Raw genomic sequence first — 19,129 nt, 5'->3', positions numbered from 1 at the left:
TCAGAACTCAGATGGACATACTGCTTTTTTTCTACTTCAAATGTTTTTAAGAAGGAATTAAAAAATGGAATTTTAAAATGAGGATTACCTAATCATTGTGTTTTTAAAAGACCATGTCAGTACTGTATTCATTAATTTTTGCCCATGATAGATTATTAATGTAAATAACATTATTAAGTACACATGAAAGTAATTCTGTTGCTGCTGGCTGATACTAGATGAATACATTTCTATAATTTACAGTAGTAAATAATGAATTTGATGCTTAAACTTCTTAAGAGACAGAAAAACATGATTGTTAGGAAGCTAGTTTCCTGACTAAAAAGCACAGATTTGACAATTAAGGCATATGTTTTTAAACTAAAAACATTTTGTGTCTAAAAACAACTGATAGTTGGGGAGATCTTTTTCCTACCCTCTGCTTTCAGCACCATCCTGATACTCTGAAACCCAGCATGAGACGTTTGAAACTTTGAAAATGATAGTATTTTGTTTACCTAATTTCATCACTTCTTGTCATTCTATGAGAAGTTTCTCCCCAAGGTTTGAAGTCATAATGTGACATTTATTTTTACGCAGAGTAAGGCAGTTATCACATCCTGTTGGTTTGCAGGGGTATGACTTGTTGACTGTCTCATACTATAACTTATTTGCTATTATTGTGTCCTGTCTCTTTGAAGGAAAATTAAGTTGTGATTAATGTTGGCAAGTAATTGCGGGGTTTTTCCCCAAAACAAAGTCCTTTACCTCCATATTTCAGGTTCTTATGACATTTTTTCCTGAATATACATATTATAATGCAAAAACTTTAAGCCATTTTGAATTTTTATATGTTTTATATATACCAAAGGGTCACAGATGGTAGAAAGATTTGTTACCATGAGGTAGAGTAGCATTTTGTGATTACAAAATTAATCTGTCTCTAAATCTGTTTAAAGAGTTTTTGCCATCTAATGAGCAATATAAATTATTAATATTTTCATGTTCTTGGGGACATTCACAGCCATAATTTTACCAACACAGCTGTTTGACCTGGTGACATCATGTTTTGCATATTTTTGCATTTTAATGAGTTAGTCATTTAAAAGGTTACAAAGAAACCATAACTCATAAGTAATTAAATTATTTAGCAGAAGAAGTATGAGAAGATCTTCTGACATAGGTCACTGTGGGAAGGGGAATTCATAGCTGTACTCAGTTGCACCTGTTTGTTAGGAGGTAGATGTGTTTAAAAGATTTTCCCTTAGATTATGAAATGGTTTTACTTGTTAAAATATCTGGATGTATATACAGTGTGCATGTACACACAAACACACACACACACACACACACACATTCCTAAGAGGTACACTTTCCTTGTGATGGAGTAAGTTTAAATAATACTTGTAACACAAACCACAAACACAGCTGACTATTTATGATTACTCATCCTTGAAAGTCTAGCTATATTGGTTTTAGAAATATTTTATAATGCTTTTTTCTTTTTTTTTCTTTTCATATTCCTCTTCCTATTGAAGAATAACATGGCTTCATGTAGGCATTTTAGGAATTTGTACTTAATTATGATTTGGAATTTTCTACTGAGTGGAAATATCTTAAAATGAAAGGTGGCCATAAGTATAGCACTATACCTAGCATAGTGCTTGGTAGATAGTAGCTGCTTATTAAATACTTGTTGTATAAAATCAGTGTTTAAAGAATGATTGACTCAGTGAATACTTGGAATCTTTCATTATGTCCTCATGCTTGCAAGTGGACTTCGGAAACACAAGCAAAGCACTGATATATTCTTGAAAAAACAACAAAAATATTTTAGACATGCTATTTTAATTGAGGGAATAGAAGAGAAAGGTGACATATTTTAAGATAAAATGATTTATGTACCACAGTTCGTAAGCAGGTTTTAAGAGTAACTTAAAAACAATATGTTTGTACTGTATATGATTGGGTAAGAGTGATATTTTGAAAGACCATGTGCCTACCATCTATAGCTACAGTATTTACACAATTTTATAATGCTAATAAGTTAAGAGAACATTTAAGACTTTAAACCATAAAGGCATAGCTAGCATGCAGAACATACATTTCATAAGATAAATTTGTCCTTTCAAGTCGGCTTGGGAACATGTAATAAAGGAGGTGTGTCCGTAGGGTTCCCTGTATCCACTTAGGCATTTTGATCTGTCACTGACTGGGCAACAGTTGTAACTTGTTACTTCTTTTAGTTTAATGTATAAATATGTGGGTGTATGTTTGTGTCTTTTTATGAGAATGAGAAGCAAAGAATATAAAATATTTCATAATGCTGTAGTATTAAATCATATTTCTGCCATTTATAATGAATGGTAAATGTTTTTAGAATGCTATTGTACATTTACGGAATGCTTTGATAAATAAGATATTGATGATTAGAAAAGAAATTTGTGATATTTAAGCAACATAACGTTCTAAAGCCTAGGAAAAGTTAGAAACAGAGCAGGTGATAATGTGAGTAAGTGCAAAGTGAATGTTTTAAAATAAATAGCACTTGGTTGACCTGATGTCAGAACCGGAGACAAGGGTGTGTGTTTGTCAATATATCCTTCATGTTTTACAGACTCCTAAGGGAACAAGGGAAGATACAATTTCACCTTTTCTGTGCCAAAACATTTTAATTATATCTTCTTCCAGCTACAGCGGTTCAGTAACCAAGGAGCTGACATTGATGCATGTGTTGATAAAGCTGCAAACATTCAAAATGAGATTAACAAAGATTTTGAGCAAAGGGTGACAGCTAATTTTGCACAGTATTCTGCATCTAATTCAGGCCAGCGTTATAATAGAATATTTTATAACTGTTTTGTTATTCAAAAGGACTTTTATGATGCATTTGTGTTTGTGGATATCTTTGTAGCATACTCAAAAATTATCTATCCTATGGCTTAAAACTATTTGCATCTGTGTTATAATGCTGAAACAATATTAAAGGGAAAAAACCCCTCTTATAATAAGTTTTTTTTTGTAATTGTACTTTATCCTTGGAACTCTTTGCGTTTACCTTAATTTATCCCGGTACACTAGCTAGGGAAGATATAGAGATGACAAACATATATTTTCTAATATTCCTTAGTATGCACTAATACAATGACCGAGAAAAGTTATATTCAACTTATTTAATTAATAAAACTGTAGTTTCTTTATGTTCTTGAGCTTCTTTGAGCACATTTCGGTGTATTTCTTTTCTCTTCTATTCTCTACTTGAAAGCAGCAGACAGTCTTCTTTCACTTTTCTTTTTGTTTGTGAAATTTTCTTTTCTTTTTTTTTTTTATCCACTCTCTTCTCCATCTGCTTTCACTTTTGTTTGCTTGGGCCGTCTCTCATCCCAACTTGATAATGAGGAATGCAGTGTGACCCTGACCTCTATCAGCCCATGCATGACCTTCTGACTCTACCATATAACCTTTGACCTTCTCTTTGACAGGTTGATTAATTACCCTGTGTTATGATTTATGAGTAAGTGCTATGTAAAAATAATAGACAACAGGTGGTCCTCCGAAAACTTTTTGTGGCATGTTTTCTTTTACTGACTAACTTGATGAGCTATTTGAAGTTGGAAACTTACTGGGATAATCTATGTTGGTTCACATTATGGTATTTTTATACCATGGAACACAACATTAGAATTTAGGGAGCTACAAGTCAAAGCATGGTCATGACAAACATTTTACAAAATATTAGCAGGGTGCTGTTACCTAAATGCAATTGGGAAGAAGCACAAAACAGAATCAAGTGACATTTCAGGCGTTTCAGTCCCAGGTCACGTCTTGAGAAAATTGCTGAAATAATGGAGGGGGCATTTTTCAAGCAGAGCTGCAGCTCCAACAGCTATGTTTACTTTAACGCTTCACTAGTGACTTCTGATTGGTTGTCATGACCTCATCTCACTCTTGCACCTAGGATGTTGCAACAGTGACATATACATACCCTTCTTGAGAAAAAGATGAGAAGAAACACAACATACATCTTTCAGAAAAGATGAATGGACAGTGGTTTGTCCATTTCAACCATGGGTTGATGTAGTTTATAGATAAGACACTTTGGGTTTCATTTCCCTTGAGGATGAGCACCTATCTTCTTTCAAACCAAGCAGATAGAATGCTGAACGTGAAAAATAGGATTGATAAATCCTTGTAAAATGATCCCTTACGGAGCCTTGCCTGAAGACCAAAACAGATAGTTCCGTAGGTCAAAGGATTCTACTCTGGCCCCTGACCTCTTTGGTCACATGTGGCTTTGCAGTATTGGCAGGTTAATATGTAGAGCTGAGTACTTTCAGCTGATTTTTTATGTAGCCAACCACAAGAGATTTGAAAAGATGTAGAATTTGCTCCCATTTTCCGATTTCCTTATAATTGGTAATTAACAGGCAAATTAACTTGGATAAATCTTCAGTTTTGGCAAGGTTTCACTGGGGTCAAAAGTACATTCTGTTTCTGGCCAGGCATTTTATAATTTTATCTATTTGTAGAATCTTCTCCATAAGTACATTTCTGTACTGATTTAATTTCTTAAGCAAGATTTCCTCTTTGGTTCTTTGTGTTTGGCATCACCTGTCTGTTCTAGACCTCTGACCTAAGCCATCATTTGTTGATTGAATGATAAATGAACTATTATTTATTAGTAAGTGCATCTATAGACTTCAAAGTAAAGGAGACCCAGAGGCCTGTGTATTCTGTTTAAATCACAGCAAGCACTGTGATGAATAAAATGCTATGTCAAGAAATAAAATTTGGGGAGTTTCTGATTAAGATCCCATGGTTTATACCTTATAAACACAGGTTTAATAATGAAACTATAGTTATAGCTACAAAAGGGTAGAAAATAGGATGAGGTAAATTAAAGAGCTAAAGCTTACTTTTACCAATATCTGTCGTCTTGATCACCTTGATCTTCTATTAGACTGTGCAATCAAACATAAGAGTTAATTAACAACTTTATGTATGCTTTGTCTCTTGAAATGTTGGATATTGGAATTGATTTGGGTGAATCATTACAAAAGATGCCAGAAGTTTTATTTATTTAGTTGTAGAATGTTAGATAATCAGTTTGATCACTTTATCTTGGTAAAGATAACAGAACTTTCCATGTACATTTGAAATGACCTAAATTTTCATCTTAGGAGAAATTTAGCATGCTTAAGGAATAATTAAATTAAAAATACTTCAATATAAAATGTTTAATGTTCTAAGCATTAATTGTGGAGATCTCCTTTGGAGTGGCAGTGCACAGTTCTTTTATGATATTATATTTGATGCCCAGTTTTATAGAGTAGTTTTGTAAAACTTTATGGGTACATTTGTTAAAGGTTAAACTAGGATCTCTTCTTACTTATTTCTGTTTGTACTGATTGAGTTACTTGGGATAAAAGAATTGATTTTTAAAATGGTGTTTATTCTCTTTTTTTAAGATATAAATTGATATCATTCTATTTAAAACAGTTAAATTTAACTACTGGTTTGTGGTCTGCTTTGTTTACTCTGACTATTTACTTTGACTCCTTAGTTTACATATATTAATGTTAACATGGAAAAACTCTTTGTAGCTTTATTACGTAAAAGGATTTTTTGGACAATGTTCACATGTGGCAGAGAAAAAGAGGAAAAGATGAAGTTTTACTACATATTTTTAGGTGGGATAGTTAACTTTATTTTGTTGCTCCAGCTTTCTCCTACTCATAAAATGGTTATGAATGGTCTCTGTGAATATTGCATTAATTATCAGGAAAATTTTATTTGAAAAATGTGAGTTTTTTACAGAATAGTAATTGAATTTGAAACAGAGACATTTATTAAAATTAGCTCTCATTTCCACAGAAAATGTTCCTGAATATTTTTTGATTGTTATTCCATTAATTAAATTTGCAGATGAAATATCTAAATGATAAAATATTTTCTGAATAAATCAAATGTTTAAAGAGAAGCATTCATTGTTGAAATTTATATGATAAAACTTCTTTAATTGATTTATGTAGTCATGATTTAAAAATAGAATCATTTTTCATCTGTTGATGCCTTGGTGAAAAATTGACATTGTGTCTTTATAAAATTGGAGAAATGAGTCATGTAATTTTCAGTTACATAATCGATAACTTAGACAAATACTACTACTTTGATGATTTATGTGTTTCTGGTTTTTATACTTATTTAGATGGGACATGTCAAATTTCATAGTTCATTTAAAATCAAGTAGGCACAATAATGTCTCAATCTATGATTTGCAAAAATTGAAGTAAAAACTTCTGCTCAAATAAATCTGGCATTATGCAAATATTATTTCTAGTGATTAAATTATAAACTAGGGTGATAGTTTTCTCATTTTTGGTGACTATAAATTTTGTCTAAAGAATTTACCTTTATTTGGAGTTTATTCATTGTGCAAAGATGATGTTCATGTTCTATCAATTTATTAAAGTCCCACTTTGTTACCTTGCATTTGAAATTTTTCATATTATCATTAAAATGTAATATATCACTATTTTCATCTCTAAGAATTCTAAGATTCTGTTTTGGTCTTGCTAACCCTAACTCTTGTAAGTATGAAAGGCTGTGTGTGTGTGTGTGTGTGTGTGTAGAGTTCAGTTCACTCAGAGAAGGCAGGGAAGAAACATGACAGGAGACCACTTACTCATGGTACAGAATCTAGTAAGGAGGCAATTTTCTTTTTGGCCTATGGTGACCTTTTTTGACTATGTTCCTTACACCAGAGGCAGTGTACTGAATGCCTCTATTTCAGCCTGTTTAGCAGAGTGCAACAGTGTTCTTTAACTTACTTTTGGTGGGAGGGGAAGTTATAGCTGAAATTTGAGAAGGGCGTGAAAAGTTGTAAGAGGCACAAGGAAGAGGGGTAGGAACTTCCTTCAAATGTGATTTTAATAACTAGTCAAGTGTGTCCAACTGTAGAAAATCACCGAGTGACAATATGTCTACCTGACAGTGATCACAATGAATTACAAGACTTTTGAATAGCTATACAGATTAGAATAAAGCAGAACCAAATAAAATATCTTTTGTTGGTAAAACTTTGACTTACCAGCTAAGAAACTTAAAAAAAACCATCTTGTCTTGTGTTTTGTTAACGAACATTTAAATTAAAAAATTTGTAAAGTGCTTTATAAGCCTTTCATGAACAAGGTATGAAAGGTTTTATTTAAACACATATTGAGGAATATGTGGTATTTTGTTTATCAGTTTGGTATATATTATTATATAGTTTTCATATGTGTAAGACAACTATATCTTAATTAACAGCCCTATCACTAAAATCAAAACTTCAGTGATCTTGAAAATCTCCAAACTATATCATGGTTTTAGACAATAATATCAACTGATTAGGGGGGAAACTGAAACAGTCCCAACGAAGTTTGTATGTAGTTTGTGAAATCAACTATTAAAAAAGCCAACAATGTGTAGCAATGTAGCATATTTAAAAATAAGGACAATTGAGTCTATGCTAATATTGGCTTGTATTACTGCTCTCAGGTTTTTTTTTTTAATTATCATATGTTTGGTTTGGCAAAAAACAATTACATTTAAACCTGATGTAGAAGATTCTACAGTTACAGTTTTTGGAAAAGTATGTACTTTTTTTTTTTTTTTTTAGTAAGGATGAGAATTTTTTAAGCTTTATTTTTAAGAGCTCTTATTTTTTAAACATAATATAACACATGTTTTAAGTATGACCTTACAAGATTTTACCAGACAAAATAGGGTCACCCACAGTACAGAATTGAATAGAAAAGACAAGATATAAATAGCTTCAAAATTTTGTGTGGCTTGTTAGTGGTAATTGTTTATCCTCTATTTTCTCATGGTTAGATTATTCCATCAGTTACAATATAAATGCCAAAAGTTTCCTTAATTATAACTATAGAAAGGTTTGCCTTGCTAGAATTAAGTCAGACAGGAAAACATGTTTTTAAAACTTAAAAAAAAGTTTAATAGCTCAATAAGCTGTATTTTAAATTCTGGAACTTGTTTCCTGGTACTAGTTCTTAATAAAGAGAACATTTTATGGTAGCTGAAAAATAAAAGAAATTTCAGGATTAAAAACTTTGTTCCATACATTATAGTAAGACATTATTTTGTTTTGTGATTTGCGTGCCTTCCTGAAAGAAGAGAGGTGAAAAAAATCCAGTATGCACAGGTAGACATTCTGTGTTCCTGATAATAAAGACATGTAAATCTGTAGGCTGTTTACTCCTTGTTAATTGCTTATTTTTTTAAGTTCAAACAAATAAAAAATACTCATTATAGTGCAATTGTAAAGGAACAGAAATCCAGCAAAATGTGGTTGGAATTGTAAACTTCAATTTCAAAGAGGTTATTTTCTCAAAATATGTATTATAAATATTAATGTGGTTTGAAAGTGTATAATTTGATAATTTATTTGAATCATTTTGGGGGTTCTGGGAGATCTAGTACTTTTTTAATTTAAGCTTTATTATTTTAATGTGTTACAATTATCTTTTTGATCTTATAGACAGTCTATGCTTATTTCTACACACAATACAGGCAAATAATTTTAAATCAATTTCTGTTGGAGAAATTAAAACTATAATCTATTATAAAGGAATATTTTAGTGAATATGTAACTATATTAAATCACTGAGATTTTAAGAACGTTTTTATGAATTGTAATGATTTCTAATATTAAATTATGCTGCCTTTTTTGCTTTCAAAACAGGAAGGATATGGAGTAATAGTACTGAATCCCAATGAAAACTATATCGAAGTAGAAAAGCCGAAGATACATGTACAGTCATCTTCTGATAGTTCAGATGAACCAGCAGAAAAACGGGAAAGAAAAGATAAAGTCTCTAAAGAAACAAAGAAGCGACGTGATTTCTATGAGAAGTATCGTAACCCCCAAAGGGAAAAAGAAATGATGCAGTTGTATATCAGAGTAAGTAATAAGCAAGATCATTACTTTCCTTCATTATTTCATTTTCCTTTTTTTTTAAACCACAACAGCAACTAACATTTATTAAAAATCTTCCATGTGTTCAGACCTGTTCTAAGCAATTTTACATTCCTTTTCTTTATTTATAATTTATTTTTTTAATTATTTTGTTTATTTTTTTTTAAGTGTTAATTTTTAAATTTTTAAAGATTTATTTCCCAAGGGTGTTATTTGAAATGTTTTCTGTTTTTTATTCAAAGTAACATTCTTATTTCAGTGTGATATTTTATTTAAGTCTCAAAATCAATTAATAATGCACTGTACAAACATCAGTCTTCGTCTTGGGTGGTTATAGTTTTAATGCATTGTTTTCCTATGAGCAACCATCCATCCACAGTTTCTCAGCTTAACTTCTGAAGGCTGATGGAGGGAGGAAGAGTAATTAATATCTTAATAAATATTTAAGCTAGAATAGTTTAGGAATAGTGTAATGAGGGAACTCTGTCCTTTGCTCTTTTCTTATCCAGTGAACCTTTGCACTTTGTAATACTAGCAGCATGGGATCGTTATAGCAGTGCTGCCCAAGGAGTTCTAATTCTATAGGGGGCACAAACAATTTTATTTGCCCTTTGACACATTCTGCTTGATACACCACTGTGCATTACATATATGTGACAGATTCATGGAATTTTCAAAGCCCTTATTATGGGTGCTAGAAATATAATTTAATAGTACAGTATGTCCCAAATGCTATTGGGTAAGTAAAATAGTAAATTGATATGTTCTTCAAAAGTGAGCAATTCAGAACATTTAAATATAGACACTTTAACATTTTATAAATTATACTGTGAGATAGTAATAAAGTTTCAAATTATTCAACTTGAGCTATTTTTACATTTACTTTAAAACTCATTAGTAAAATATTTCATACCACCTTTGAGGCAAAATATGTAGCTTTCTAAGTTACTTTCTTTATTTTACTTCTAGTTCATGGCATAATTGCTATACTTTTGGGAGTTGTACTCCAAACATTCAAGACATTTGATTATAGGTCCGTCTGTTGAGTAAGTTAGGACAGTTAAGCAGCATATAAATTCTCAGGACCCCAAAAAATATATCCAGATCAAGACTACCTAAAGCATGTCATACAATGAGTCAAGCAAAAGTTAGGCAGATTACAATATTTAAATTTCTGAAAAGCATCTCACTATTTAATATATTGTTTGAAAAACAAAAACAATGATTAAATTTGGAATTCATAAGTAGCTTGCTCATGTAGTTATATTACTGCTTTTCTTCACCATGACTCATCAGGGTCCTGATGTCACCTTCTTCTCTTTCGGTTGTCCTGAGCTTCCTAATTAATGTGATCCAGTCTGTCAACCACCATCTTAAGATAGAATTTTAAAAAAATTCCCCCTTATATCTGGATTCCAAAAATGAATTGTATAAGTTTTTGAAATATACAAATCACTCGCAATATTCAGTTTCCTATGTGAAATGCAAACAAAAAGTGATTTTGCGTATTAATTTTTTACTTCTTAAACAGTTTCTTTTATTTGCCTATGATATGTACAGATTAAGCATCTATTTCTGACATCTGTCTTTTAAGTTTTATTTCTTTTCTATTTTCTCTTTATCATGTCACTATTGCTTTAATTTTTCTCTTTTGTTCTCTTGTATGTGTGCATTTTCTTTATTCTTTTTTCACGTCTGTTTTGTTTATTTCTGCATCTATTTTTTTCTTATACCAAGGGAAAAAAATCTTTTTATGTTGCTTCATTAAGATCTACCTTTCCCTTTGTCTTTTGTTCTTTGTTTTATCTCTTCTACACTCCTGCTATTTTTACTTCTTATCATGTCTTTTTGCCTCTTTTTATCTTGTCCCATTTCACTCATCTAGGTTTTCATTGAAAGCACTAAGAGACAAAAATAGACTCATGTAGGGCTTCCCTGGTGGTGCAGTGGTTGAGAGTCCGCCTGCTGATGCAGGGGACGCGGGTTCGTGCCCCAGTCTGGGGCACATGCCGTGGGGCGGCTGGACCCGTGAGCCGTGGCTGCTGAGCCTGCACGTCCGGAGCGTGTGCTCCGCAACAGGAGAGGCCACAACAGTGAGAGGCCTGCGTACCGCAAAAAAAAAAAAAAAATAGACTCATGTAGATAACACAGCTTTATACCTGATAGTCTTAGTTATGAATGTTATTTTTCTTAACAAACACCCTTTCTCTTAAAATCTTCCAGAATTGTGCAAAATAGCAGAGCTAAGCTGACACTCTTCAAACATACTTCTAGATAGTAAGGCATGATCCTGTAGTGGGAAAGAGAATAATGGTTCATCTTGTGTCAGGTGCCTTAATCCTTAGGTAATTTTGATCCACTCAAGAAGTGACTTCTAGTACTCTCCTTTCCTCTACATATCTCCAAATATGTATTTGTAATTTTCAGACACAGAGCATGTATGTGATGAGGATGAATTAACTTTTATTTATATACTTCTTAACCATTTACATTTTGAAATCAATCATCTATTCTTTGGAACAACCCCATGAGCTAGGTAAATCAAATAATTTCACCCTTATTTTATAGTTAAAGAAACTGATGCATAGATGGTACATTTTTGTCTAGGATCATATAACTACTAAATGATGGAACTAAGTGTTAAAACCAGTGCTTCTGATTACTGTAGATTCTTGCTCTCTTTCCTCTTTACCACATTGTTCTAACTGGTTGAAAATAAAATATGTATCTGAAATATGAAAATTAAACCAATTATAATAAAAGCATGATATGATACAGTAAACTACATTTGATGATTATATAGATTTTTGACCACTTATCATTTAATGGACACTAGTAAATGTCAGTAAACAATTTATTTATAGTTTGTTTATAATATATAAATAATAATGTTAACACATTGACCAGGGGATTTTTGCAGAAACTAATGCCTGTGGCCGCAATACATCTCCAGTCAAAAATGTGTTAAAAAATTTAATATGATCAATAATATTGATCCCATTTTACAGATGAGGAGACTAAGAGTCAATACTTAGTAAATTTCCCAAGGTCACATAGCTCTTAACATAAGGTCCATGGGGCAGGGGCTTAGTCTGTTTTTTTCATTGCTGTAACCCAGAGCCTAGAACAGAACCATAATAATAAATATTTGTAGAACAGAGCCTTCATAATAATTTTTTATTTGATAAATAAGATGGTAGAACCAGGATTAAAATCCCAAACTACTACTGCTTTTTCTAATATGTCTTGCATTATTAAAGCATACTACTTGATCTTCTGTGAGGAAACATTCAAGGAAACCAAAACGAAGAAAAATTACATTGTTAATCCCCTGCCCAATCCAGTAACTGAGAAGACATTCTGAAAATTAATGATAAAAAATCGGTTTGTCATGATTTATTTGATACCTTGATTGACCTATACATTTTCATCTGAATATATAAAGGTGAGATACCCTATTTTCTTTTTTAGCTATATAATCATGATGCTAAAATTATGGATGAAAATGGAAATATTTATGCCAACCTATTGCTATTTCTGTTTTACACACTTGCTCATAAGAGTACAGCCAGGCTATTGTACTTGCTCTACCCTGTATACACTTTGTGCTTTATGGGATCTGTAACTTTGCTTTTCTGTTCTTTCCCTTAATCCAGATTCTATCCATGTTGTAGTGCCCAGCTGAAATCCCACTCATCCATACCCATCATATTTAGTGACCTCTCCTTAGTAAGACTGTTGGGAGTTGTCATGATTAGTTAACTTGTATGGAATTTATCATGTTCTATCTTGAGCTATCTCTTCTGTCTCATAATATTATTATCAATTTATCTTTTACACCTTTCCACTATAGCCCTACAATCCTTTGAGCATGCTTTATAGATTTTGGAATTGCATATCAATCCTTGTGAATAAGCAGACAGGAGCCAGTTTTTACAGTAGTACAGTGCATACTGCGAGAAAGTCAGGAACTGATGCTAAATCTACTCACTAGGATCCAATCCCCTGGAAGGAGACCAAAGCAAAAAGACTAGGCCTTAGTCTAGAGATACCTAGATAATGTGACTTGCAGCATAGGAATGAGGGTTTTTCTGGTATCAAACTGTACCATAAGAAGACAAATATTCAGACTAAAGAAGAAGATCAGTAAAAGAACTTTATAGTATGTAGGTGAAATATAGGCAAAAGTGATTTGATACTTATCTATGTAATATTGTGTTAGAATTGCTTGAATATATCTTCCCTAAGAAACTTAGTTGTGGACTGTAGTGATAGGAAGTAAAATAGAGGGATTAGACTTAGAACATTAAAAAAAATAAAACTACTAGAAGTGGAGGGGGAAGGGAGATCATATGGCCACAGAAGGAAAAATCCAAATGTGGAGGAGACATTTAGAGAATAGGAATCTTGGCAGAGCCTGGCATTACACATTGAAGATACTCAAATATTTATGGATTGATTGCTTGTTGACATCCATCAAAAAACTTATTCCTTAACACGCAAGATATTTGGTGTCTAGTTTTCTGACTGATTTTTTTCAGCATTCCTGTGAATTTTTGCGATTGTTCAGAAACAGCCAGCTCTGATAAACTGAAGCTTTCTTTTAAAAAAAATCTGTTTTTGATGCTCTGACTTGGACTATGTCCAAAATATTGCTGAAGGCTAATAAGTATCCTTTCTTCTCCTCTGTACCTCTTCTTCTCCGTGCAAATGCCACAGGAAGTCATTTTTATCTAGTGATTTAGCAACCAAATTCAACTCATTTATATTTCAATCAATGATTGTTTAATCTCTGAAACCATTTTATTTTCCTAGAATATTCAAGTATATGACTTTTCTTTCTCTGGCATCCAGTAAATAGCCAAAATCTCCTGTGAAATTTTTGCAAATATCTAGTATACACCAGCAGAAATAAAGTAGAATCCAGGCCTAAAACTTTAAGATTAGCAAAGTATAGTTTTATTGTACTTACTAAATGAGTATAAATAGACGTGACTAACTATTGGATTGTGTAGCACATTTCTGATGCATTAGGAGCAGAGCTTGAGAGATCAAAATACTTCGTCTTTCATGTGGCAACTTTCCTTAACTATGAAATAATGTACTTTCTGGCATATATTATGGCTTATTAAGGGGATTGATTTGGTCTAGGCAATAAACATCATGTCAGACATGCCTGGCAGGAAAACCTGCTTAATATGTTTTGTAATAAGATGGAACTTTTTGTTCTCAGAAACATCTGCCAACTGAATTCAAGAGTGAAGACAGAAAATGTCATCAATTTAGTGGTAATCCTATAAATTTAGTTTCTTTTTGAGCAACACACATCAAGACACACAAAATTCCCAGTGTTAATCACCACTGGTATAGTACTTTGTAAAATGATGAAACAAAAACATTTTATTTTTATATAATGTGTTAATTAATTCATAATGAATTTTAATATTTCAACTGATAAAATTTTAACAAGCCTCTTGCCAACAGATCATTTTTTAAAGCATCTGTTTTTTAATGTGTTGGGTTGAGAACTGAGTCAAATGGCTAAATATGTACATATATTCTTTTTAAAAACATATTTCAACCCCCATAATAATAGATACACTATTTTTCCCCTTAGACCACCAGGGGCTGCTGCTGTTCATATTGAATTTTGTTTTCCTCAGAAACTGAAGACACCAATCACACTACATTTTTTCTTTCTTCCTTCTTTTTCCTTAGCCCAAAATCTTTTAAAATATAACTAGAAAGAAAAATGAATAGACTTAGCTAGTAACTAAGTAATCAATATAAGAATGTACTATTTTAAACATTTTCTGTATTCTAAGACATCTACATTTTTCCAAATAAACTTAAAACCTGTAGTCATTGAAGGCAGATTGTGATAATAACTCTTTTTATTTCCTATTTTTAGTGCCTGAATAACATTTAGAATCATATCCTTTGCAGAGAGGTGGTGTGGAGATGAGATTAGAAGTGCAAAGTCAGATAGACCTGAGCTTGAATCTCAGCTCTTCCACTTAATATAGCGTCACCTCAAACAAGTTAACTTCCTTATGCCTCAGTTTTTTGTCTGAAAAATGGAATGATAATAATATATATAAAGTGAACATAGTATCCGGCACATAGTCTTGGGACTTCTGGGCCAATAAATAACATCCTGTCTTCTCTCAAGTTCAGAATCAATTGAGAAAGAATCCGATTTCAAAATCCCCTTGCAAGTTTTGGTACCTTGTACCAAAAATAATACCCCTGTCTTACCCTCCTGGATTTGGAACCCAGTGAACACTATAACATAGGAATCAGACAGAAGGAGATCAAAATATCAGCTTTGCTAATTGATGTAGTTCAACTGGAAAATGTGGCTTAGATCTACGCTAAATTCATACTTCCTAGTGTATTTCCCCCTGAAATGAATTTTCACCTTTCCTCCAAACATCCAGTGTGTCTTTAACATGATAGAAAGCAAGCTGGAATGCATCCTTCCTGCAGCAGATCATTGTTATTACTACTTGCATTTTCTAAGAACTCAATACAGCAATATTAAAATATAATCATTAAATGTTCACTAAAGCATACGTTAGTTTCTTCATTTTAAGGTTTTCATTTAAAAGAGAAGCTCTGATCAAACCTAATTACAGAGAAGATTTCCATAAAATTGTAAAGCTTTGAAAGGGCCATAATTCTATTTCAAATCATCAGAAATTAATCTTTGTATTTTCATGTTTCATGTTACCAAAGCCTAGTAAACACAGTCGATTTTTTAATAAATATTTGATGAATGCATATTTGAATAAATACTTGCGAACATAAACCTACAAAGCAAAAGAGACAGACCCTTCACTATATAAATCTACTCTTTTTTTTTTTTTTTTGCGGTACGTGGGCCTCTCAGTGTTGTGGCCTCTCCCATTGCGGAGCACAGGCTCCGGACGCGCAGGCTCAGCGGCCATGGCTCACGGGCCCAGCTGCTCCACGGTATGTGGGATCTTCCCGGACCGGGGCCTGAACCTGTGTCCCCTGCATCGGCAGGCGGACTCTCAACCACTGCGCCACCAGGAAAGCCCTAAATCTACTCTTTTATATTGACTAGCATGAGGTTGAAAGAACTGTGAGACTATGTATATTATGTCTAAACAACACTAACACTCAGAAAATTAGTGCATTGTTCTCTAAATTCAACTAGCAGCCATTTTTAAGTCTACCAAGCATTCTTTGGATGTGGTTAAAAAACAGTCAAAATGAAGAATTAGAAATAAGTAAAATAATTAGATATTTAGATTTGTAACAGAAATTACAGAAAAGACCAAAGCTCCGCATTTAGGGGTTTAGATTGGCCACTGACAAATTTTAGTGGGGGGATTCTGCCATAAATATAAGGTAGTGGAAAGAATAAGAACTTTAGAATCAAAAAGGTGCATGCTGTAACCTTAATTCTCTCGCTTACAAGCTGTGACTTTAGGCAAGTCACCTCTCCTCTCTGAGTTTCAGTTTCTTCATCTGTAAAATAGGGATAATCATAGCTATTAGGCTGTTGTATGGAATGAATGAGGTAAATTAATGTGTATGAAAACAGCCAGTGGGATACCTACTATTCAGTATATCCCCTTTCCTTTCTCTTCCCTCCTTATTCCCTTTCCCTTAGGAAATATGGAGAGAATTACGGCCAGATGACATCTCTCCCAATTAGTTTACATTCAGTTGCTTCTCAAACCTTTTGGTCTCAGGACCCTTTTTCAAATGCTTAAACATTATTAAGGTCACTAAAGGGTTTTTGTTTATATGGGTTACATCTACTGATATTTTCCATAAAAAGAATTAAACCTGAGAAATTTTTAATATTTATTTTAAAATAACAATAATAAACCTATTTTTGATGACATAAATAACATATTTTTATGAGAAATAAGTATATTTTCCAAAACAAAAATCACATAGTGAGATGTGTGACATTTTTTAAAAGTCTCTTTAATGTTTGGCTTAATAAAAGACAGCTGAATTCCTACATGCATCTTGTGATATATTGTCTTTATTGACATTTATTAAGAAAATTTGGCTTCACACAGATATGCATTTGTATAAAGAAGGAGTGTTTTAAAAGTTTTTTTTTTTTTTTGTGGTATGTGGGCCTCTCACTGTTGTGGCCTCTCCCGTTGCGGAGCACAGGCTCGGGACGTGCAGGCTCAGCAGCCATGGTTCACAGGCCTAGCCGCTCCGCGGCATGTGGGATCTTCCCGGACCGGGGCCCGAACCCGTGTCCCCTGCATCGGCAGGCGGACTCTCAACCACTGCGCCCCCAGGGAAGCCCCTAAAAGGTTTTTCAGATAATTATATATACTCTTCTTTGATGCTATACCAACATTCAACAAGAGGTAATAGTTTCTTAAAGATTAGTTGCTGTAGGGCCTCCCTGGTGGCGCAGTGGTTGAGAGTCCGCCTGCCGATGCAGGGGATACGGGTTCGTGCCCCGGTCTGGGAGGATCCCGTGTGCCGCGGAGCGGCTGGGCCCGTGAGCCATGGCCGCTGGGCCTGCGCATCCGGAGCCTGTGCTCCGCAACGGGAGAGGCCACAACAGTGAGAGGCCCGCATACCGCAAAAAGAAAAAAAAAAAAAAGATTAGTTGCTGTGTGAATCTAAAACACATCAGTGAGCATTGCATACTCTGTTTTATGGAAATCCATTGGTCTTTGTTGTACTTTGAATGGATCTTTTACCCATGAATGACTTTATAACATCTTGTATTGGTCATTTAGAAAATATTGTTTCACTGAGCTATACAGATCTTCCAAATGTTGACATATTTTATTATGTAGTATCAAAAATTCCTATCTATTACTGTTCCTACCAATCTCATCCACAAAGCTTTTAAGAATTGAAAAACTATCAAGCTTATCAAGGAGTGTACAAGTTGCCCCAAATTTTAATTTTATCAAGAAAGCTCAATTTTTATTAGCGACAAATATTGTCAGTTGTTTTCCTTAAACTGTCAGGCTTTGTTCATTTCAAGAAAATGGCTTCCAAATGCCCAAATCTGAATCATAGTTTGTTTCTCAATCTTACAAGTAAAGATGGTGTTCCATTAAAAAAGTGGCTGCTTTAGCTCACAACTCAATTAATTGCACAACTAGTTTTTCTCCAGACAACCATCATAACATAATTTGGTTTGCAGGTGCTTTATGCGTTCCTTCTATTCATCACTCAGAATATTAAACAGACATATGCTCAGGGGTTGAGATTTAATAAAAGTAGTTTTTCTGCTTCATCAACATCTTTAAGCAAACTTTCTTTTTTTTCCCCTGAGTATATGGTAGTGAATAATACAATGACTACTAGAGTTTAGAACCGCTACAGTGATCTGTGCTAATTCACAACAGTTTTAATTCTCCATTGTTTTCAACTGTTAATGCAAATGCTAACACAGTGAAAAAGACAAATAATGTCTTAGTATTATTATGCAGACCCCCTGAAAGGGTCTGTGGAAACCCCAGAGGTTTGCTGACCACATTTCTAGAACCATTGGTCTACATCTCTTTTCTGGAGTAAGCATAGAATCAACAAAAGCAAGCAGTTTAGATTAGGATAAGAACCTTTTTTTTTTCAGTTCTTGTTTTAGGCAGTATAAAACTAGAACAATATAAGCAGCTATGTAACCTGAAATAGAGAAACTAGAACAGAGTAGGACTGGTTTATTAAGGCATTTGGTCCTATCCAGTTTGAACTTTTCTCATCTGGACTCAGCAAGCACTATGTCTAGACTGCTTCACCTGTTCTCTGCCCCGTGCCATCCCCTTTCATTGAAACTAACATGTCAAGTCCACAGTGACCAGGTCAGTGGAATTTGAGGATTTAGAATTTGTTTTCTACTGCTCTTCCCCAAAAATAAAAGACCCTGGAGAATCACATGCCCATTTGGGGTTTTAGCAACTACAGCTTTCATTCTCTTCTTTTCCCTAAAATGAGTGGCCTCTTGCTTCCCAGGAAAGCTCAAATATTTATCCCTGCTATCCAGCTGGGGTCTATTTTATTACCATATTCTACTTGTTCTTTACTGGTGCTATCTCTCTGTTACTGGTGCTGTCTTCCTGTTTTATATTTTCTTTACTTTGCATTAGAATGATTCTAGAGTAGTTAAGAACTGGGTTTCTGGTGTTTGGCAACATGTGTACTGGATTTTGC

At 33.4% G+C, this 19,129-nt stretch overlaps 1 protein-coding gene across 7 annotated transcripts in view; it reads left to right on the top strand.

The window, feature by feature from the left end:
• Positions 1-19,129, top strand: part of ARB2A (ARB2 cotranscriptional regulator A) — a 451,132-nt gene that overhangs the window by 171,868 nt on the left and 260,135 nt on the right. For all 7 annotated transcript variants that reach the window (XM_081233582.1, XM_081233583.1, XM_081233580.1 and 4 more), the window contains one exon: positions 8,723-8,941. In XM_081233582.1, coding sequence (XP_081089708.1) covers positions 8,723-8,941 — 219 coding nt within the window. The remainder of the gene's footprint in view (positions 1-8,722; positions 8,942-19,129) is intronic.

This window comes from Mesoplodon bidens, assembly GCF_964165515.1.
Source record: "Mesoplodon bidens genome assembly, chromosome: 4".
Lineage (NCBI taxonomy): Eukaryota > Metazoa > Chordata > Mammalia > Artiodactyla > Ziphiidae > Mesoplodon > Mesoplodon bidens.
The sequence above is the reverse complement of the archived record's forward strand: the minus strand, read 5'-3'. Positions and strand labels throughout refer to the sequence as shown.